General features: G+C 42.9%; 1 protein-coding gene across 1 annotated transcript in view; it reads right to left on the reverse strand.

Moving 5' to 3' along the window:
• The window catches only part of meis1b (Meis homeobox 1 b), a 69,680-nt gene that overhangs the window by 16,871 nt on the left and 31,767 nt on the right, over positions 1–21,042 (reverse strand). Inside the window, exons 8-9 of the mRNA XM_028422955.1 lie at positions 19,472–19,617; positions 3,036–3,112 (exon numbers count right to left, since the gene is read on the reverse strand). Of these exons, the coding sequence (XP_028278756.1) occupies positions 3,036–3,112; positions 19,472–19,617 (223 nt within the window). The remainder of the gene's footprint in view (positions 1–3,035; positions 3,113–19,471; positions 19,618–21,042) is intronic.

Here is a 21,042-nt window from a genome sequence, read left to right on the forward strand (position 1 = left end):
ACTGTATGGGCTGCTATGGATAATGTGTATGTGTATGCATTTGGTACAGTATGTATTTACATTCTCTATGATTCTGCTTTGTAAATGTAAACATGCATTATCCCCCCCCCCCTCCTGTAACCACACACACACACACACACACACTTTCTCCATTCAAATTGAGATTCCCTGGTGCTGCGTATTTCTGCCAATAATTCATGAGTGATCTGCGCCCCTTGCCGGCCTTTAGCATTTTTATTTAATCTGCTGAGCCCTACCGCGTGCTCACTCATCAATAATGCACACCGACATGTGTGTTAACACATCTATGGTGCGTGAGAGAGAAAGTGTATAGCTGTAGAACAGATATTATATAGGTAAAGCACAATGCACACAATATTAATAAACTGAGAGTGTTTTTTCTGTATGTTAGACAGAGGCAGGCAGGGAGAGTGTGTGTCCTGTGTTGGAACATGTGACAGGATAGTTTTACTTGTCACTTGCACATGTTTTTCACCGCTAAGTCTTCCCCTGTTGGGACAACAAACACGGATGACCCGCAGTTCATCTGCGTCCATTTCATATGGTATTCAACACCGATGGCTGATGTGTGACTGTGAAACACACTTCCACTAAGTGTTTTATGCCTTCTGAAGTTGTCTTTGGTTAGATTTCACAGTTGTGGACCTGATTTGGAGCAAGTGAACGCATGAGCAAATGTGTGTGTGAGTGAATGTTTGCCTATGTGTGTGTGTGTGTGTGTGTTTCAATAGCACTGACAAACAGAATCACATCTAGGGAAATTGACTTCACCAAATCAGTGGGTCAGGAGGTAACATCACCGGGGGTTGCTATGGAGACACCCAATGACGGGGCTTCCCAACCGGCACAACAACACGCCTGTGAAATGGCAGTTCCCCTAACATAACCTCTCTTTTTCTCGCTCCCTCATTGTGATTCTCTCTCTCTCTCTTCTGTAGTATTTTTTTTATTTCTCCTTAACCTCTGATTCTTTTTATTGTGCATTTTTGTCAGTTTCTTTGCCTTTATCTTTCACCATGTTTTCATTTATGACTTTTTTTTTTTCCTCAATCGCTATTCCATGCTACAATGTACTGCTCGCTTGCGCAAACAACCGAACCATGCATGGAAATATGCCTGTGGACAAGCACACAAACACAGACACAGACACACACATATGCACTTGTATACAACAAAATGTGAGGGGGCAGCGGGATCCCAGCATGCAGGGTTTAACAGCTAATACCCCTTAGATTAACCACCCCCGGTTCCCCTCTCTTACACACACACACACACACACTCACACACCATCTACCACAAACCAAGATTAACCTCCTACGATTTACACAGTGTGTGTTGGTTTTGCACAAATACACACATGCATACACACCTTCAGGGTGTACAGCTATCCCCTACCAATAAAAATAACAAACGAAATGAAAGCACACAGTCAGCCTTAAGTGACCAAACTACTGTTCATGTGACTGACTCTCTCTCTCTCTCTCTCTCTCACACACACACACACACACGCACACACACAGCCTGGCTTTATCTCTCAGCTGTAGGAATTGATCCCACATGGATTTCAGAGAGGTCACGTGATGTGATAACCTCTACAGGATTCCCTCTGGTCAGGAGGCCTTGTTTTTACCTGTGTGTGTCTCTCTCTCTCTCTCTCTCTCTCTCTCTCTCTCTCTCTCTCTGTGTATTGTCTTTGGCCTGGTATTAAATGAATTCTCCACAGACTGATACATCATACCCTAATCTAACGTCTGTCTGCCTCTGAGGTCTCAGATTGAACAATGGTTGGGAATAATGTTAACATCATTAGACTGCTGGTAATGGGGAGTTATCATGTCTCATCTCTTTCTCTCCCTCTCTTCTTATCTGTCACTCTTTTTCTTCATCTATTTTTCACTTCAGTCTGGTTCTTTACCTCTTTCTTTCCACTGCTCTCTGCCTTTTCTGCAGTCTGCACTTTCATGCTCATACCTAGCAACTGACTGATACTTTCAAGGATTATTTTAAGGGCTGCTTAGATCAAACACCCTGTGCCTGGGCCTTGCCTTCTGTTAGCCAGACTCCAGCCCCTTTAATTAGACATGGCTAATAACACTAAGCATGTGCTGATAGCCATCTCTCTGATAACGCTTGCCGCACAAGGACATAGGGCCTCTTTCTACCTTTTACAGTGTTACCTAAGGTTAAAATGGATAGTTAGCTACCGTATTTTATGGCCCGGGCCTGTCACACTTGTGCCCAATTAACAGGCTGGTCGGCACTTACAGAGCAGTAATTTGGAAAGGCAGGTTAGCAATCAGGCTGACTTCTTTTAAGCTAGGCTCCTTGCTAACAAGGACAACTTCAAATGGTATATGCATTATGGAAGAGTACTAAATAATCCTAACATATGACCAGTGGTAACACAATCAATGGATTTTTACCAGAAGAATGATGAATGCAGACAATATTAAACTTCCACTATAGAAACTGCACTTCTCTGTTACAGTGTTGCTTTAAATGTCACTTAGAGAACAGAAATAAGTAGCGAGCAGGGCCAACCATCCCTTAAAATAATAAAAGAAGGAATAAATGTAAAATGTGATATTCACCAAGTCATTAAAACAAATGTTAATCACAGCAAAAGGTAGCTACCAACCCCAAAATAAGTGAGCCAAAGTAAATCCCTATAATTAGTCTCAGAGCTACCAATTTTCACGTTATCATTCTTGTATAACTTGTGCATGTTGGATGATTTTATTGGATGTTTGCAGCTAGTAGTTCAACTCTTAATTAACATGGATGCTCATGTTTGGGCTGTTGGTTTGCAAAAACCACTCCAGGCCATATCTCTTTAGATAGATTGATCTAGGTGATTCAGTAAGGGCTGTGTGCGTGTTTCTGTGTGCGTATGTGTGTGTGTGATGAAAATAGGGGTGGAGAGGAGACATTAATTCCAATCATTAAGAACTGGGATAGCCTGGAGGGTCAAATTCCCTGAAAATCGACCGCATGTAAACTCTGAGATGACTTACCAGTTGTTCACTTGTAGGATGGTGAGGCCCGTGTCTTGTGCCAGCTGTTTCTTCTGTTCTTCTGAGGGATACGGATGCTGCGAAAAAGAAGAAAGTGACATGTATGAGAAAAAAGGCTGAACACAAATTGTTTAATGAAGCTTCTTGTTTTGAGAAAATGTGCCTTTTAGTAGAGAGGGGAGACGTTGCAGGGACATAGGTTACACACAAAGAACCATACACAGTAATGAGAGGTAGAAAATGGGATGTATGCTCATTTGTGTGTAGGTGTCAGTCTGTTCCTGTGTGTACATTCATGTGAATGTATACTGTAAGTATGTGTGAGCGTGTGCACATTAACATGCCCACCCCCCCAATCATTAATGGAATATAAAATCTTGTAATTAATGGCAGCCAAAAAGGCAAGCCAATTAGAAAGTTAAGTGAAGTGGAGAACCAGCTCTGGTAATTAGGCAGCCTCCGATATATTCGCCCCCCCCCCCCTTTCACCCTGCTGCATATGTAATCAGTGAGTGGGGAATATATAACATTAACCCAATGGAATACAGACAAGAGGATGTAAAATGCCTTGCCTGTCGGTTGCTTTTATCCTTGGCACAATAACATGTCGAGTTTGCCTTTTTTTGCTGGAATCACATAAGCAGTACTACACAGACAGCCCTCCAGGTTTCATCCTACCGAGCTTAATATAGGAGCAGGGATTTCCCCAAAATGACACAATGCCATCTCAGCAAGCCTTTTAATCTTATTTTCAGCCTTATCGGCTAGTGGGCACGTAAAATATCATTTTTAATCTTATCTTCAGTCTCAAATGTTTAAATTACACCTCCTTGTTAGTGTCTATCACTTTATCAGTAATGTGTCCATCAGTGCAGTGACAATTTGCTTTATCACAAGATAAATTACCATTCTTATTTATCAGTGAGCTCCTAAATGGCACACGGATGCATGATAAACAGCAGTTCACTTGTTGGAAAGATCGAACCCTGGGTGTTTAAATATAAAGTGCTGACAGCGAGCCCCTCCCCTCCCACAAGAAGCCAGCTGAGAACAGTTAAAGTTAGCCACCTGTTTAAATATATAGAATGAATAAATTGGATAAATGTGAACTTGGGGGGGAGTGTGTTGATTTATATTGGAGTGCGGGGGTATCACAGTTGCCTGGGTGCCTTGTTCATGGTGGACAATGTGCTGTTCATGGCTGAGACAAGACATGAACTGTGCTGGACACACCATCGGCAGGCCATAAAAGAAGAGACGAGAGAAGTGAAGGAGAAGGCGAGAAGAGACGGTGCAGCTCTAACTGGAGTGGTATGATAGTCAAAATGATGGGTGTACATTTTTAGGATAAATTCAGAAAATACAGTTAAATATTCAATACCATCATCTTTCTACCATCAATTAACTTACGATTGATAACAGGAAGAAGAGTCTGTATGTTTGCTTTGGCTGTCCAACTATTACTAATATTGATTCATTCATAGGAAATAGCCCTGGAGAACACATTTGACATTTATTTAGTTAATATCCCATGCAGTGGCAACAATAGGCGCCACACATTCAGTATGTCTACTGTATAATATATGCAGTATGTCTAACACGAAGACACACCCTTGATAGTCAATCAGACGTGCAAAATCAGTGCGGCGCCAGCTTTTTCATTTTTTCATTACAGCATTTTCAGTGCATAATGAACAGGATTGTGTTTAAGGCTGGGACGGCCCAACAGAGAGAGAGAGACAGAGAGAGACACAGAGAGAGAGAGAGGGGAGGCTGATTTTTTTCCCAGCCTTCCCTTGTACATGTGATTGGTTGCAGGGAATGGGAACACAAGGAGGCTAATTTCATGCGCTTAGTTATAATTGCATTGTCGCCTCTGGCCAAATTTGTGTCCACTTCTTCTCTTACAACCATTTTTTTGTGCGTGCGAACTGTCCGTCCATTCATATAGAGTCAGTGTGTGATCTTCCATATATAGACTGATCAGACAGATAATATCAGAATTAAAATAACTACAGTAAATCTGGGGCAGCTCTGTGTGTGTGTGTGTCATCTGATGTGGTGACGCATGTTTTACATATAGCGATGACACACACATAGATTCACTGCTGACATTAATCTTAGCTAATCATGTGAAAAAAAACATGTCTTTAAAGTCTTTCTTCTCCACAAACAAAGCTGATTGAACATAAAAAAAGATCAATGTGTCCATTCTACGTGTCGCAGATCTGTGGAGGCAGGAGTGTCTGCCTCGTGATATCAGGGGCTGCAGCCACGCCAGGGGCCACAATACAGCACAAATAAACCCTGTTTCGATGTTTTCCTCCCTCTAGCTACCCGGTGCACACACAGACAAACAGAGATGCACGCAATCTCAATATAAGACGGCAGCACAGGAAGTAAAGCTTCCTCGGCATGATACACACTATCCGCCATTGGTTGGGTATCTTAACTCAAGTATGAGGCTGCTGTGTCTGTGATGAGATAATTACATTATACTGGCAGAGCGTCTTTTGATGGCTAATAAGCATTATTACTGTTTATATTTAAAGGAGCAATTTGTAAAAATGGCAACACCAAAGAATTGGAGGCATGGGAAACACAATAAGATCATAGCTTATCGCAATACATCCTCATCATGCATTATGCTACGTTCTCTGACTCTGCAGTGCCCTTACTTCTTCTTCTCTTGTTGGACTGAGGGCAGAGTAGATGCTGCATTAGCATGATAACAGACATAGTTGGTATTTGTTCACATTGTTTTTGGTATTTTTTATGTAGGAGTGTGTTTTGCTGATAACAGAACATGCAAGACAGCTGCTTGTACTGAGGTAAACTTCTTCACAAGTTCTCACACACAAAGGAGTACACAGTTAATGGAAGAGTTATGAGGGAGAGATGCTCAGGACTGTTTTTGTCCTCCTTTTTTTTCCCTAAACCTCCAAATTAGCTCCTATCTGTCAAAACACTGTGATTTAGTTTCCCACTCAGCAACAAGTCGCCCAGTTTTAATATTGTCTGTGAGTGATTCTGGTGTCTTAACGGCCTTTGGCTGTGGTTCAGCGGGTTGAGAGAGAAAGAGAGAGAGAGAGGGAAAGAAAGGCCTTTAGTGAGAAAAGCAATAACATGTTCTTTAAAAGAGCAGATGGAAAGTTTCTGCGCATCCTTCCCTCCCTTCCCTCCGCCTATCTTAATGATATGTCTTCTCCAAATATACAACTCCTTTCATGAGAATTTCCACCCTGCTCACTGCTCGCTGCTGGGCTCTGACCATGTGGGTGCCAGGAGGGGAAGGAGGGAGGGAGGGTTGCTTCTTTCTTTTCTGTGTGTCTTATCAATCTGAGTGTGTGTGTATAAGTGTACATGCTTAAGTGTGTGCATCTAGTACAGTCACCAATTTTCACTTTTGCTTTGCGAGTCAGTTCGTGTTTTTTTTTTATGTGTGCTCATTTTAACCCCCTGGGCTTGCCTAGCTCGAAAGTTCAGATGTGCGTGGTTGTGTGTCTGTTTGAGTGTGGATATATGTGTGGGTGAGTAACAGAGCATCAGTAACATCCCCTCCCTGTCTGACCATCTTCCTCACTGACCTCCTCCAGACAAGAACAAGAGAGGGAAAGATAGAATGAGGAAAAAGGGCAGGAGGAGGCGAGGGAGGAGACATGGAAATGGATACGGAGCCCCAGGGTTTCACAAAGAGATAAGAGCATAATATTCTGGGAGACCCGTCTTTACTCCCCCTTGTCCCATGCCTCACCCAGGAGGAAACTATTCTTGGCACAACAATAAAAAAAAAGTCAAGCTTTACAGTTCGTTTTTTACCACAAAAAAGTAATAGGATTATTTTTTTTATCTATGTATATTATACATATCATTTATATTTATATTATAGTGATGAAGATTTTTAAAGCATCATCAGTCTCAGAAACTAATGTGGCTCTGCAGGATACATACTGAAAGTAAAAATTTAATTTAACCTCATTTTGTGAAGACTGGTGGAAAATTCCACAAATCTAAAAATGACTTTAAGTAGCATATTAAATTAGTAAAGATATCATGAAAGTAATAAAAAATTCTTACTTTAAAAGACTTCTTAGAAGTTACACCTGACCCTAAATTCACACCACCTTTCTTGTCCTGTATTCCCAATTTAGGTTTGAGGAACCCGAAGCTCTCGCCTTACAATATGGGAACAAGTATTTGTTCATGCTGTGTAGACTAAACATTTACTAATAGCATCTGCTGGAGCAACAATAAAATTTGAAATAATAAAAAAGAAGATGATTCCTGAAGGTCGTGGTTTTCTATTCTTTTTCTGTTGACTAAAGTCTCACCTTTGTCTTTAAGAGAAGAAGAAGACAGTCTGAGTCAGTCTTATGTTTGGGATGCTCCACTTCACCACAAGAGGAGGGCTATTTCAGAAATGCCTTTTATCTTGCTGCTGTTCTCTCTCCATCTGGCTTCCTCAGCAAAAACAGCCCTCTCTTGGTCTCTCACTGTCTGTCTTTTTTTTACTTTTTGACATTTTGCAGTGTAACAAATCTTCCTTAGCTTCTGCCAAAAGTGTCCAATATTAATATATATTTAAAACACATTCTAAATTCAATGGTTCATCCATCTCACTGTGTGTGATTATATCCTTTTTTAACCAATTCACTGCAGCCACCAGAGTCCCCTCAGTGTTCCTCCCTTAGCCATTAGCATTATAGTGTTATCTTTGCATATATGTTTCTATTTAAAGCTGCACTTCCCAAGCCTCTGTGCATCCCATTAAAAAAAGGTTTGACACACCACATTAGCTTTAGAAAACTGCGACCATGAAACAGGACGGAGGGGAGAATGAGAGAGAGGAAAATCATATGGTGTCACAGCCATGTGATGTCCCTCAAAAAGAGGCCATGACACTGCACAGTCTGTGGCCAACAGACATGGGTCAGAGGTATTTTGAGTTCGCTGCTCTACCAGCAGATGGTTGTGGTTTGTCAAAAGGAACCAAGGTGCCACAAAATGAATCACAGTAAACAACTCTGTGATGTACAACAATTTACTTAGTATCATTGATAAGGTGGATTGGGTTAATGCTGGAAACACACTGACACTGTAAAAGCTGAAACATAAAGAAGGTCAGAGACAATGATGCATGGTTGTTGACTTGCATGTGTCAGCTAAGGTGAAAGTGAACAGCCTTAACTTGGCCAGTTCTGTTCCTCTAACTGTTCCCAGGTTAAATCTCTGTGGAAACTGAGCTGCCCATCAGGAATGCCTGACGGCTAATCCAGGGGCCTTTTGGCTAGAAGGGCATCACTCTATCATACCAAACTGTTTTAAACAAACACACACACACACAGTTTACTGGAAGTAGTCTTGCTCCTGCCAGATGTGTATGAGATTACCTTAAATATTTAGGGAGGCAAGCACATTGTTATGCCCTAAACCTTGAGCATGAGCAGACTTTTTAAAACAAGCGTTCCAAACTATAAGCTTGTTGTGTCTCATGCAACAAGCTTCCAATCTCCCAATTTTTTTTTTCTTATTCAGTAAAAGTTTCATCTTCTATATGTGTTCACACTGTGCTGTGAGAGCTACACCATTTCAAATTCCTTTCTGTGTAGGTGGCATCGACTGACATCCCTTTGACTTCATTAGGGAGCAGGGACCCAGCAACAAAGCTGGCTCTGAGAGAAAGGGGGGATTAAAGAAAAAAAAAGAAAAAGGAGTGAGAGTGAACAAAACAACAACAGAAAAAAAACAAAGCACCCCTAACCTAATTTCCTCTGATTCAGGCTGCTCCGATGCAAAATAACAAAACAGCGCAAACACAGATCTTTTGACAGACTCAAAATGAAGCAACTACAGGATGAGTTCCACACTGCTCTCTGCAAAATAAATGTTCCCTTCTTTTAATGCTACACACACACACAAAAAAGCTGGAACGGCCTCCTTTATAGTGTTGGTCTACGGTAAACCAGCCCAAAGCCTCCATGAATAATTCACCATCTTTTTTCTTTTTTTTGGTGGTGGTGGTGGGGGGGGGCACCCTTTCAAACTGTTTTTGTAATCAAATCTCTCCATCTTTTCTTGAGATAAAGAACATGGAGACGAAACAGATGTTCTTGGGTATTTTATTCATTAATGAGCATTTTAGCTCTAAAAAATCGGCTTTTGTTGACTGAAAAATCTCGATGTGCTCTTGCCTATGGATATGAGATAAAACTAGTTAGCTTGTGAAGCGCAGGGTGAAAAGTATGTCATTAAAGCACTAGTACAAAGTGAAATATTATGAGCTCATCCAGCATGATAATTACTGATTAGTATCATCCGTCATTTTTCTGAAACTTGCTATCTGTAGTTGCAGCACTACAGGGTGTGAATGATGATCTGTGTGCTTTACAGTTGGGTGGGTCTCTAAACCTATGTGTATACTGAAGTTTATAGCATGTATGCACATGACCGACTCTCAAGTCTCGACAAAGTGCTGTATTGTTGTGTTTAACAGAACATACAGGGTGAGGTCTGTTGATACTGATGGAAAGAATCTTGTGTTATGTCCTATCTGCATGTGCTGTCTGTACTGCCTGGTTGTTTTTACTAAGAGCGAAGGCGTGCTTCATTAGTCCTCCCCATTCAAGCTCAGGGGAGGCTAAATTTATTAAGGGGGCCGGATGTTGCACAACACCTGCTGCTGTGCTTCCCTCTGTGCAATAAAGAGAAGGGGGTGCAGCATGCTAGCTAGTGCTAGTGGTAAGCGCTGCTCGTTGGACTGAGGCTGATGAGCTGGGGCTAATTCAAGGGGTGATTATGTAGTTTGCTGGACCACTAAACCTCTTTAAGCCCGTAATTACCGCCTATTTGAGCGAGGGGAGGCACTCCAAAGCAATCGGTACTCGCACCAAGCGGCGCAGAGAACGGCAGCCACAGCTGGAGGTGGGCTGCCTCAGGGCTGCCTGGGAATGAGAGGGTGTGTAAATGGGGAGTAAGAGGTATCCACAAAGCCTCAACCCAGTCAGGTAAGGCGGAAAGCTGAGAGATAACAGTAGGACGCCGCTCAGAATGCCAGCATGCTAGCTCCAAGCTACAGTACTGGGAGGTAGCATTCTAACAGTGATCTCTGAGCTCAAAAACAAATGTTCTCTTGTTAAACACAGAAACAATACACGGAAATCACAGGTCTGTTCAAAGCAACACAGCACAAAACTATTGTGCAGAGAGGCACCCTAACAACTTAATCCATTTGGACTAAATTGTGCTTAAGCAAAGAGAATCGGATGTCATTGTGCTGAAAAACTGGAGAGCTTTTTTTGGACTCACAGTCATGACATACAAGAGGGAATCAGATTCTCAGATTGCACTCGGCCACGAGGGAATTCATTTCATTTCACCTGACTTTCAAGGAAATTTGACTTTACGTAATGCCACTGAAATCTGATGCCTCAGAGGAAGCAATTTGGGGACCACAGAACATTCTAATAACCCTGGTGATATTATTATGTTATTATCATAATTACCCTTTTGCCCCCAACCTTTTAATTAGAAACTCACCGTTGGCCCCTGTGGGAGGGTGAAAAGAACCTGAGTTGGGTTAATGCTGAAAAAATAGGTAAAGGTATTTCACAATTGCTCCCTTATGCTCTTTGAAGAAGAGAGTATATAAGAGAGAAGGAAGATGCAGCCAGTGTTAGGGAGAGATGGAGCCTTCGCACTCACCTACCTCCTCTGGCTTCCTTTGACATCTCTGTCATTCAAAGTACACTTACACCCCTCCCTCCTTGTCTCCATCTCCTTGTCTTTCTCACCCGTCTCCGCCCAGCCACCCACCCCACACACACCCCCACCCCCATCCCTCTGTTCTATATTTAGAATTTTTTTGCTTAACTATCTCGGGCTGCCTCCTTTTCTCTCGTCTTTTCCCCCCACCTCCATTAAAAGTCCTCTCTTTACAATTAGCTCTGATCTTTTCTGCTTCTTTCTCCTCAGCCGAACGCTTCCCTCCATTTCTCTCTTTTTCTTTCTATCTCTCCCTGTCTTCAGCATCTGAGGCCCTTCTCCATCAGTGCACCGCTTTTACAAATCAATGACTTAATCTGTCGTAACAAACAAGTGAGCAGCACCCTCAGCCCTGTCTCACATCCCTCTGCTCTTGCTAACATTACAACAGACGGCCTCAGAGACAGGGAAAGAAGCAATAAGAAAGCTAATGAATATGTACCATGAAATGTAGTGTATAAAAAATAATGTGTTAAAAAGTAAATTATTATTTTTATGTTATATACATATGTGTGTGCACAGAGGATGAAAAAGAGGAAGACAAGATATTACAAAAAGTGAGGAAAATGTTTGTTAAAGGCTTCTTAAATACATCTTCTCTCGCAACCCTCAGCTCAGTCCCACTCCTCTATCATGAGTTATTGCCTGTCTGCATTCACCACCTGGTTCACTAGCTATGATTTCACTCACTCCAATGGACACACTAATACACACACCACAGAAGATACACATACACATGCATGAATACTTGTGCATGTGTGTTTCAGCAGGTAAAAGTTCAACACACACCTGACTGCCCCACCTCCACAGGGACACCTTAGGTCAACTGGCCAAGTGTAAAGACACAATGGGTTAGGATGTGTGTGAGTCTTAGATCCTTTAAAAATAAAGATTACTGCATACATGATAGTTTTTTTAATCTAAAGTAAAAACAAGATATGCTACATAAGTTTGTCGTTCACTTTTTTCTGCTGGGCAACTTTCGGTTCTACCTAAATACTGCTTAAATGGATGTAAAGTCTCTGAGACTTCACCAAAAACAGGCCTTGTTTACATCGCTACTAATTGGCCCTGGAGCCAATAATTACCTGTAGCTACTACAGAGCCATTTGACCTAGGAATGAACAGCATGTCAAAGTCAGGTGTAAGCACAGTGTTAAATTGGCTATACAGAGTATCATACAGAAAACAGTGTTAAGAATATGAGAAGGTGTAAAACAGAAAGAATATCACAGGGTCTCATCTATAAAACATAGCTCCTTCTCTATTGCCTTTGAAATAGCACAAGTGCACCAATATTGCTATGATACCCTGGTTCAAGGCCATTAAAATGTACAGCAACACAGCTGTACATTATAGAAAAATGAAATGAGAGGGAGTCATGGAAGAAAGGAGGAGAAGAAGTCACAGAGGCAGAAGGCATGCATAAAAGATAGGAAACCCTTATGGTTTGTCAGAAAGAAATGTTTTGTCTGAGACAGGCTGTAGGGGAGAGAGAGAGTTCACGCATGGAAGAGAATACAAGTGGGAGGAACTGAATTGATAAATTAGTTCAACCAACGCACAAACTGATTAACACAATGGCAAAGCCACACCAGCTATCCAAGCACATGCATGGAGTAAGACACAAAGGCGTGCATGCACACTTGCTGGGTGTTTACAAAAAGAGACATGAAGCTGACATGTACAAATAATAGCAAAGTGCATATATGCAATCACACATGATGCACACACCAAATGTATCTAGGGCAAGCTGCTGCAGTTGCTGTAAGTAAAAGGTATTGAGCTGCTGACTCCAGCCAGAAAATATCCCACAATCCTCTGGATCACCAAACACAGCCTAATGGATAATGGCTAAAAGCTAGTGCTAATGTGATTTCACACTAAGTAGAGTTAATATACCACAGGCTGAACAAAATCATGCTACACACACAGGTTATGCTAATTTTTTTTCTTGAAATGTGGTGAGCACTTTCCTGCTCAAACTTCAGACAAAAAGAAGCTGCTTTGGAGGTCATTTGATTGCCTGCAGTGACAGTGAGAGGCTAGCACTGCCGATGTCATGCTAAGGGTTGCATTGAAGCATTTCATCAGGCTAACCACAGACTTATGACAATATTTTTCCCTGACTCTTCCAAACGTCAACTTGCCACTCACTCTCCAATAAATTCCACAGTGATGGTGGGGAACTCCACACCCCACCCAAGCCCTGACGTCACCACGCTGGTCCTATGAAAACTTGTGTGTGTGTGTACTATAGTCTATGTATGACTGCAAGTGAGAGACAGGAATGAGCCTCTTCTCTAGGATTTGCAGACCATTGTAAACTGATTAGTGGGTACCAAACCAAGAATGGTTTCACATATCTGAGTTACTGGGTCTGTATCCACTCAGTGTACACACACACACACACACAGTCTTCACATACAGCTGATAATGAAAAATAGAACTAGTGTGAAACACAGCTTCACCATGAAGCCATCAATCATTCTGATGTACAACAATGAAACCACACACTGAACTGTTTCATAGTTTCCCAACTATGAAATTATATGAGAGTTGGGGGGAGGGGAAGAACAAGAGGACAGATGGTAAAGAGAAAAGAGGATATGCAAATAATGATGACAAGGTGTAAAAACCTAGAATATTTACTCTCACTGCAATGCTAAGAAATAAGGAAAAAACAGAAAACCTTTTTGAAAACTAACTGGTAAAATCGAAACTGAAATAGTCAATCTGTGTGTGTGTGTGTTCATTCAGAGCCATGTTAAACCTCTTGTGACTAGTCATCTCCTCCAGTGCTACTGACCGACCTTGAGGGTCTGTAAAGTTCTCACGTTCTCAAGGAAACACATCAGCCCACCCCTTGACTGAAGCCAGATCAACACGCACAGATCTGTGGCAGACATTTTGGAACAGTTCAAAGGTGACGTGAATTAAAAGTTAACTGCCCTGGAGGGCTTTTTAAAAGTAGGGGTAAAACGATACAAGTGAGAGCAGAAAAGTAAAGCACTGTCACAAAGATCTAACCTGGGCTTGTACTGTACCTTTAAAATATATGTCTACTTGGCATATGAGAAAAGTAGAAATATAAGGGAAGCATCTCCAAGTAAGCTCATCCATCCATGCAATGGTATAGGGAACTACTGAAGTATCATAGGTAGTAATCCGGCTAATATTTAAGTAACCAGTAGACATACAACCTCTGAGCTGCCAGTATGTGCCATGTGTCCATTTCTCTACCCTCTACTGTATCCATCTGTTAGTCCACTCATCCATCATTCGGTCCATCAATCACAACACAGATGGGCTTTCAGGAGTCTGTCAGGGTTGATGCCTTCCCTCTGCTCCAACCATACCACAGCCTCCACCCCCTTCCACCAACAGGGACACCATACCCCACATAATGCACACAGACATACACACACACACAGCCTCCCAACAAGGACCAGTCTCACCATCATCACCTTCCAAACTTCACCTTATACAATTAATAGCTGCACTGAAATAAAGACATGTATGCCATTTGTTGTGAAGTGTGTGAAGAGTAAGTCTGTTTATCTGTGAGGGTCAGTCCACAAAGAGAAGCCCCCAAAGACCGCTGTCTGCCTTTGGTCCCTAGGGCCTGTCAAGAGGGATAATTGATGATGTTTTCATTACAAGGTGTGGGGTAATGTGGGGGTTGGAGCACAGTATGTGTGTGCATATGTGTGTGTGAGTGTGTAGTGGGGGGTGGGCAGGTTGACTCAGCTGCCTCCTCTTTGACACCAACCACTCCTGCGATTGGTACGGACAAGTCATTGCTTCCAAATGCCCTCTCACAACACACACACACATTTACACAGACACTAGCCTTCATAGACATATGCACACAAACACACAGCCCAAAGCCAATTCCATTCCTGGAGATAAAGTATCCGAAACTGAATAAAAATACTGAGAATAAGTCTAAGTTGTTCTCTTGTTTTCCCCTGCCGCTCTGTCTCGTCACAGTGTCACGCCAGGCCTTTGGCAGATCTGTCCATCTGTCTGTCGTCTCTTAGGACTCTTTGAAATCCTAATGCAGTGGCGCCTAAGATTCTGACTGCCACTTAGATTGAATTAAGACACTAATCGGAGACACCAGGCCACATAGGCCACTACAGTACTTTACAGTATCAAGATGGACATCGTGCCTTTGTTGTCGTTTATGAATAAATGAATGAAAACACATAAAAAGTCAGCTGATGTTCTGCTTTTAAGCCCCCCCCCCCTCCTGATGCCTTTTCAAAGCGATTATCAAGGCGTCCTGGTGGCTTGGATGGTCAATTGAAATTATTTTTCATAAGAAACCTAATTTGTGCAGTGGATAACTAAGACAAACAAGTCTAACAACAATCACAGGACTGCCGTGGCCATAAATATGGAAACATACAAGCAGCATCTCAGGGATTCCACTCTGCTTCCTTGTTATCACTGTAACTGTGTGACCCAGATCAAAGAAAAGTAACAAGTCATGAAGGCAGGAATAGGTTGCTCTGGTGGGTCATAGCTGCAGTGGGTGACCAGGGTGCTGACATATCCAGGCTCCAGCAATAAACAGCTGAAAAATAGTGGCATCTGAGGCAATGGCGAACTCTGACCTCAAAGCTTTTTTCGCTGGACTTTAGTGGTTAAGATGAGTCTTTGAGTGTCTGAAATTTGTACTGAGAAGTTCAGGAAGTGAAGTCTTCATTTTATGTTACACTGCAACATGTGCAGCAACAAGTTTTGCTGATTTTCATCATAACATGTAAATGATTTGATCTGTTGGTTTTGCTTCTTCTTTCCATACAAGAGAAATGATCCTCCCTCTAAAAATGCACCATCCATCCATCCATCCATCCATCCATCCATCCATCCATCCATCCATCCATCCATCCATCCATCCATCCATCTCTCACCTTCCTCCCACTCTGCACACCCAGTCTAGGTTCTGCCACCACCCAGGGCCCACAACAGCAAGGCTCCTGGCCTCCTCTGCCAGTGCAGAAATGAATTATATCGCTTTTCACACCTGTTTCTGCTCAAACCCCCCACTGCACGCTGCTGTGCTGAGGAAAAAAAAAACATTTCCAACGGGGGAGAACAGCGTGCTCCCCCAGCTCGACTACATCTGTGTACGCAAGCGGTTAAATTAGACTCTAATTGTATTAACGGCGGATTATGCCTTCCAGTTGGATTTTTTATACTCTCTCTCTGTGCATTTTACACATTTTAAGGGGAGAAAGGAGGAGGGAGGAAAAAAGCAGCTCATTGAGGGTTTGCGGGTTGGCTTCTTTTATGAGCTGCGATCACGGCTGCCCCTCGTTACACTGCATCTGTGTACAAATAGGAGGGGAGGAGAGCCAGAACGAGAGAGTGTTAGTGATAATGTGTATGAGAGTGTGTGTGTGTCCCAGCCTGTGAATATACCATTGCTCAACACTCCAAACGCCAAACCCCCTACACTTCTTTCTACATACACGTACACACACACACACAGCAAGGCAACAATCTAAATGGGAGTACGGGTGGTGTGTGTAGTGGGGAGGCAGGGGGTGAATTCCATCTAATTACTCTATCACATAATTTCACAAATTGCCTTTTCATAGGGGAGTGGAGAGCAGAGCACAGGGCGCGTTGGGGATTTGAGGCCTGAGCTTTCATTTACTACTCATTTCTTGTTAAATTAAACAAGAAAATACCATTTGACTGGAGAGGAGGGTGCAGGTGGGGGCGCCGTTGGATTCCATCAGCACAATGGGAAGAATGGAGGAAACAGATTGGATAGAAGCTGTTCCTTTATCTTAGGATGTGTCTCTTTGGTTGTAACATAAGAGCAGTGAGGCAGTTCAACTGGTTATGCAATCAGTATGGCTCCTACAATTAAATTCTGTTAAACACATTTTAAGTGATTTCTAAGCACACTTTCAAAGTAATATCTACACGAGTGCATTTGCCATTGGTGACAGGCATGTTTTGTAGTCTTTCCGAGTCAACATGGCCAAATTCTTCCCAATGAACTTGTCCCACAAGCGTTGTCAACAACATATGAGCTCATTGGGTGTGTTGGAGGAAACACAGTGAGCTGAAACTGTTGTCATCATCACAAATTCAATGCCACTGCTCTATTTGTCACTCAAGCGAACACATCACAGGTGGAAGGATTGTGGATGGTGGTAGTCGCTCCTGCCCAGAGGACTGGCAGCACATTTTTCACTTTTCATTGGTTTTCTATTTAAGGCAGATCACGAGGAGGGCACATGGGCCATTTCAATCACCAAAATTCTACCAATAATGGCAGGATATGTAGTAAGCCAAGGAATATAGCATTCCTACTATATAAGTGAACAGAGATGCAGAAATGCTTTCAAAACCCTAAAAAAACAGCTCTATAAATGCCACCTACCACCTACCCTGCTGGTGCGCTTACAGTCTCAGTATGCCACCCACCTTCCCCTTCCGCTTCGGTACAATAGGAACCCCCCTAAGGGTCCAAGTGTGAGGGCGAATAACAGAAAATACACTAAGGTTGGGACTCCGAATGTCTACTATAATCTGTTATATTGCATCTCTGTATAACAGCGTCAGATACTTTAATGTTTATGTATGTGTGCTGCCACAGCCAGAAAAATGATATGTGTGTGCATGTTTGCACGAACTGCTGTGTGCCTAATTGGCATTGTGTCTATCTCTAAGAGGCCAGATTCGCATCCTTCATCCCTCTGAGAAACAAAGAGCAGTTGATGATGCTGTGTGCGTGAGCCTGGATTCATTTTCCAATGTTGGTACCAGCAGAGAGACCGAGGCACACTACCAGTCTATTCTTGCATTAGAGGTGCTATATGTGGCATTTATAAACACTAACAGTCAGTGATTAAATTAATGGTGACACTGAAGAATGATTAGTGTAAACAAATGAGGCCACAGCAAGCATTTATCTGATACCAATGGTATTGTTAATGCCAGTCTTTCCCAAAATGAAGACCACATTTCCTATAAACAAACATGCACTAGCCTCTTTCTGCTTGGGTTTCATTGCTGTTAGGATAAACATACTGGAAGTGACCTTTCCGCATTTCAGTTTGTTTCAGATTTTTAAAACAAGTTTGTACTGAAATACCTGCAGTATATGGAAGTAATACAGCCACATGTGCCACTGTGTCAGGATGTGTAAGTTTCCCTAACTCTCCTGCCTGATAGAAGAAAGTTGTTGGATCCTCCTTATCCCCCCTCCCTTCACCTCCTCACCCCTTTCTCCTCTGCCTTGCTCCCTTGGCACTCACTCATATCCTTCCCACTGTTTGAGATCTAACAGTGCAGAAGCCTCCCATAAGCCCAACTCATGGTGTAATATGACACAGGAGTGTTGCTGTTGCTGTGTGTGTGTGTGTGTGTGTGTGTGTGTGTGTGCACAGACAGGATGTGCATGTGTATGTTTCAAACACCTTTCCTCTGCGGCCCTGAAGGTTTTGGGGGTGTAGGGGTTGAGGTCAGGGAGTTGGAGTAGAGGCTGGAGTGTATGTGTGATGATGTGTGTGTGTGTGTGGAGGGTGATGGAGAGCTGGTGGTTTATAGAGGAGGGTGAGATAGAAAGGGGAGAGCACAAGGTATAAGACAGAGGGATATATATTGTGTGGACACACAAATAGGCATACACTATACATCCCTTCATACATCCAACATATCAGTGTGTGCAAAGAAAACATTCCACTGATTTGCCAGTAACTGCTGCAAACTGTGGAAGACGCTGCATGATACGCACCATCGACATCAAAGAAAGGCTACAAGTAAATAACTAAAAAGTTGAAGCCATGCAATATCCATAATCCAACAATTACTTCCCTCAGCATCCTCCCTGTTGGCTTGTGCAATTCAAACCAACACCCACTCAGTCAGACTGCATCATGTTCTCCACAAACTCCTGACATAGGCAGAATGTGTATGACACATGGCTTGATACAACATATTTCATTAGCTTAGCTCTAAATTGCAGTCAGAAATCCAAATAAACAGATTTGTGTCACTATGTCTGCTGACACAGTCTGACTTCAGTAATAGTTGTGTTGTATGTTTAAAAGACTAACTTTGTGGCTCCATTTCAACAGTTACATTTGTAACTTCCAGGGTCATGATACATGTTTCCCACAGTGTTTGTGATGCTGTCAGATGGCGCTAACAGCATCTGTATCTCTTCGATAACTGAGGAAAACTAATGCCAAACCACAGGCCTTTGCAGCATCCCAGGCATCTGTTAAATAATGACAGATTTGTTCTTAATAAGCTTCATCTATGTATCTACTGTTATGGCCAGGGGGCGTCTCTCCTTGGCTTCAACCTTATTCAGTTTCAGCAGATGAGGAGCGAGAACGCGGCTAGCCGAGATCGCCGGCAGATTACACAGCCTGTGTCTTTGAAGTGTTCTCAGTACGAATAGGGATACAGTGTGGAAGAAGGGGGGGTGCTTCGCTGGTGTGTCAATGAGTGTGTCAGGGCCTGTGTGTGTGTATGTGTTCCCCTGAGTAGTGTGCGAGTGTATCTGTGTCAAAGAGAGAGCTAGAAAGGTGTGGGTCTGTAGGTGAGTTTTAAGACAGCCTGTGGCTGAAGGACTGAAGTTGCACACGTGATATGAAACCGAGAGCGGTCAAGAACAAACGTCGTTTAGCTCAACTCACCGTTAGGTGCTGGAAGAGCCACGCTCTCATGATGTTAGTGGCCACCTTAGGGAAAATCCCTCTCTTCTTGTTGTGTTTCTTTTCTTTTTCCGGGTCATCGTCATCCCCTGTGCTCGGTGAAGCCACACTGTTGTCCAGGCCATCACCTGTCACATGACAAGAAACAGGAAGAGACAGCAGAGATCAGACACACAGTTTGTTTACCTCCTGCATTTGCTGCGCCTCTGCGTTCAAAGGGAATAAATACGATTTTGAAGGAATTCTGCAGGGCTTTGTATGCACAGACGAAGGGGTATAGAGACACAACAATGGCAAGCAGAGAATGGCTGGAAAACAGCACCTCATAAATGCATTCATTTTTAATACATTTATAAATAACCCTGCCTTTCATTCCCCCCCCCCCTCGTCACTTGAAAACACAGCAAGCGCTCGCATCTTTCTGCGAGAAAAGAGAGGGAGAAGGGGAGCACAAAGGACTTGTAAGGTCGCATTTCCCCACTCTCCCATCCAAGCCCGCGCAGAATTGAAAATGACAGAGAGATTTAGTCTTTATTATCCTGAGGGGAAAATAGTTATTGAAGCGTCGCCCCAGCGCATTCTGCCATTTTACCTGAGGTGGAAAGAGTAACACGGCACTACAAAAGGGAAGGTTGCGAGGAGAGGGAAGGCAGAAAATAAAAGGAAAATAGGTGGAAAAAAGGAAGTCAGAGGCACAAACAGCGCTAACAAAGCTAGCTGCTTTTCATAACAATGGCGTCATGGCTGCTTACAGCAACCTGTAGGGCTTCGATAAGACTCTATTAAGGCCAGTTAACCTCACCTAAGGGGAACACTGAGACAGCTCAGAGTATTTGAGCACCGAGAGAAAAAGTGAAAGGAAGGCGCTCCGTGGGCCTTTTCTGTGCATTCAGACATGAACCCATACACACACACACTGCACATATTCAAAACCACCCAATTACTGTACGTATTCTATACAGCTCCAGTGGAGAGAAAGAGGCTCTTCCCATCTGTGGCTGTGAAAAGCCTAATTGTTATTATCATTATGCAGAAATGCAAGCCACCCTCAATAAAGATGACGATCATAAAAGAAACATGGGGCGAGGTAAACAAGTGGCAGCCTCTCTGCTAGATATTTCAGCTGCAAATAACTGACTTTTGTCCCGTATCGTCTCTCCCGACTGGAAGTGAGGGGAAGTAAAGGAGAAAAAAAACAAAAAAAAACACAGAAGCAGTGCTCAGAATTGGATCCAGTTATTTATTGATTACACACAAAGCACTTCTAAAGCTTCTAGGTCTATTCACTGAGGCAGGAGTAGATAACTGAACTGAAGCAGGCCCGCGCTCCACTAACTTGCAGAGGGCGACACCCAGCACCTAGCTAAACCCTAAGCCCAGATTCATCGATAATTAATGGGGATGTTGGCGCTAATCCGGTTGGAGATGACTTTTTTCCAGCCTGCCACATCAATGGAATAATCAAGGGCCTAAAACCCAGGCCTTTGCTCCCCATTACCTCAGGCAAAAGAATTCCTGAAAGCATGCCTGGAGGGCACCTGAATTATATACAC

This window comes from Parambassis ranga, chromosome 15 (assembly GCF_900634625.1).
Source record: "Parambassis ranga chromosome 15, fParRan2.1, whole genome shotgun sequence".
NCBI lineage: Eukaryota > Metazoa > Chordata > Actinopteri > Ambassidae > Parambassis > Parambassis ranga.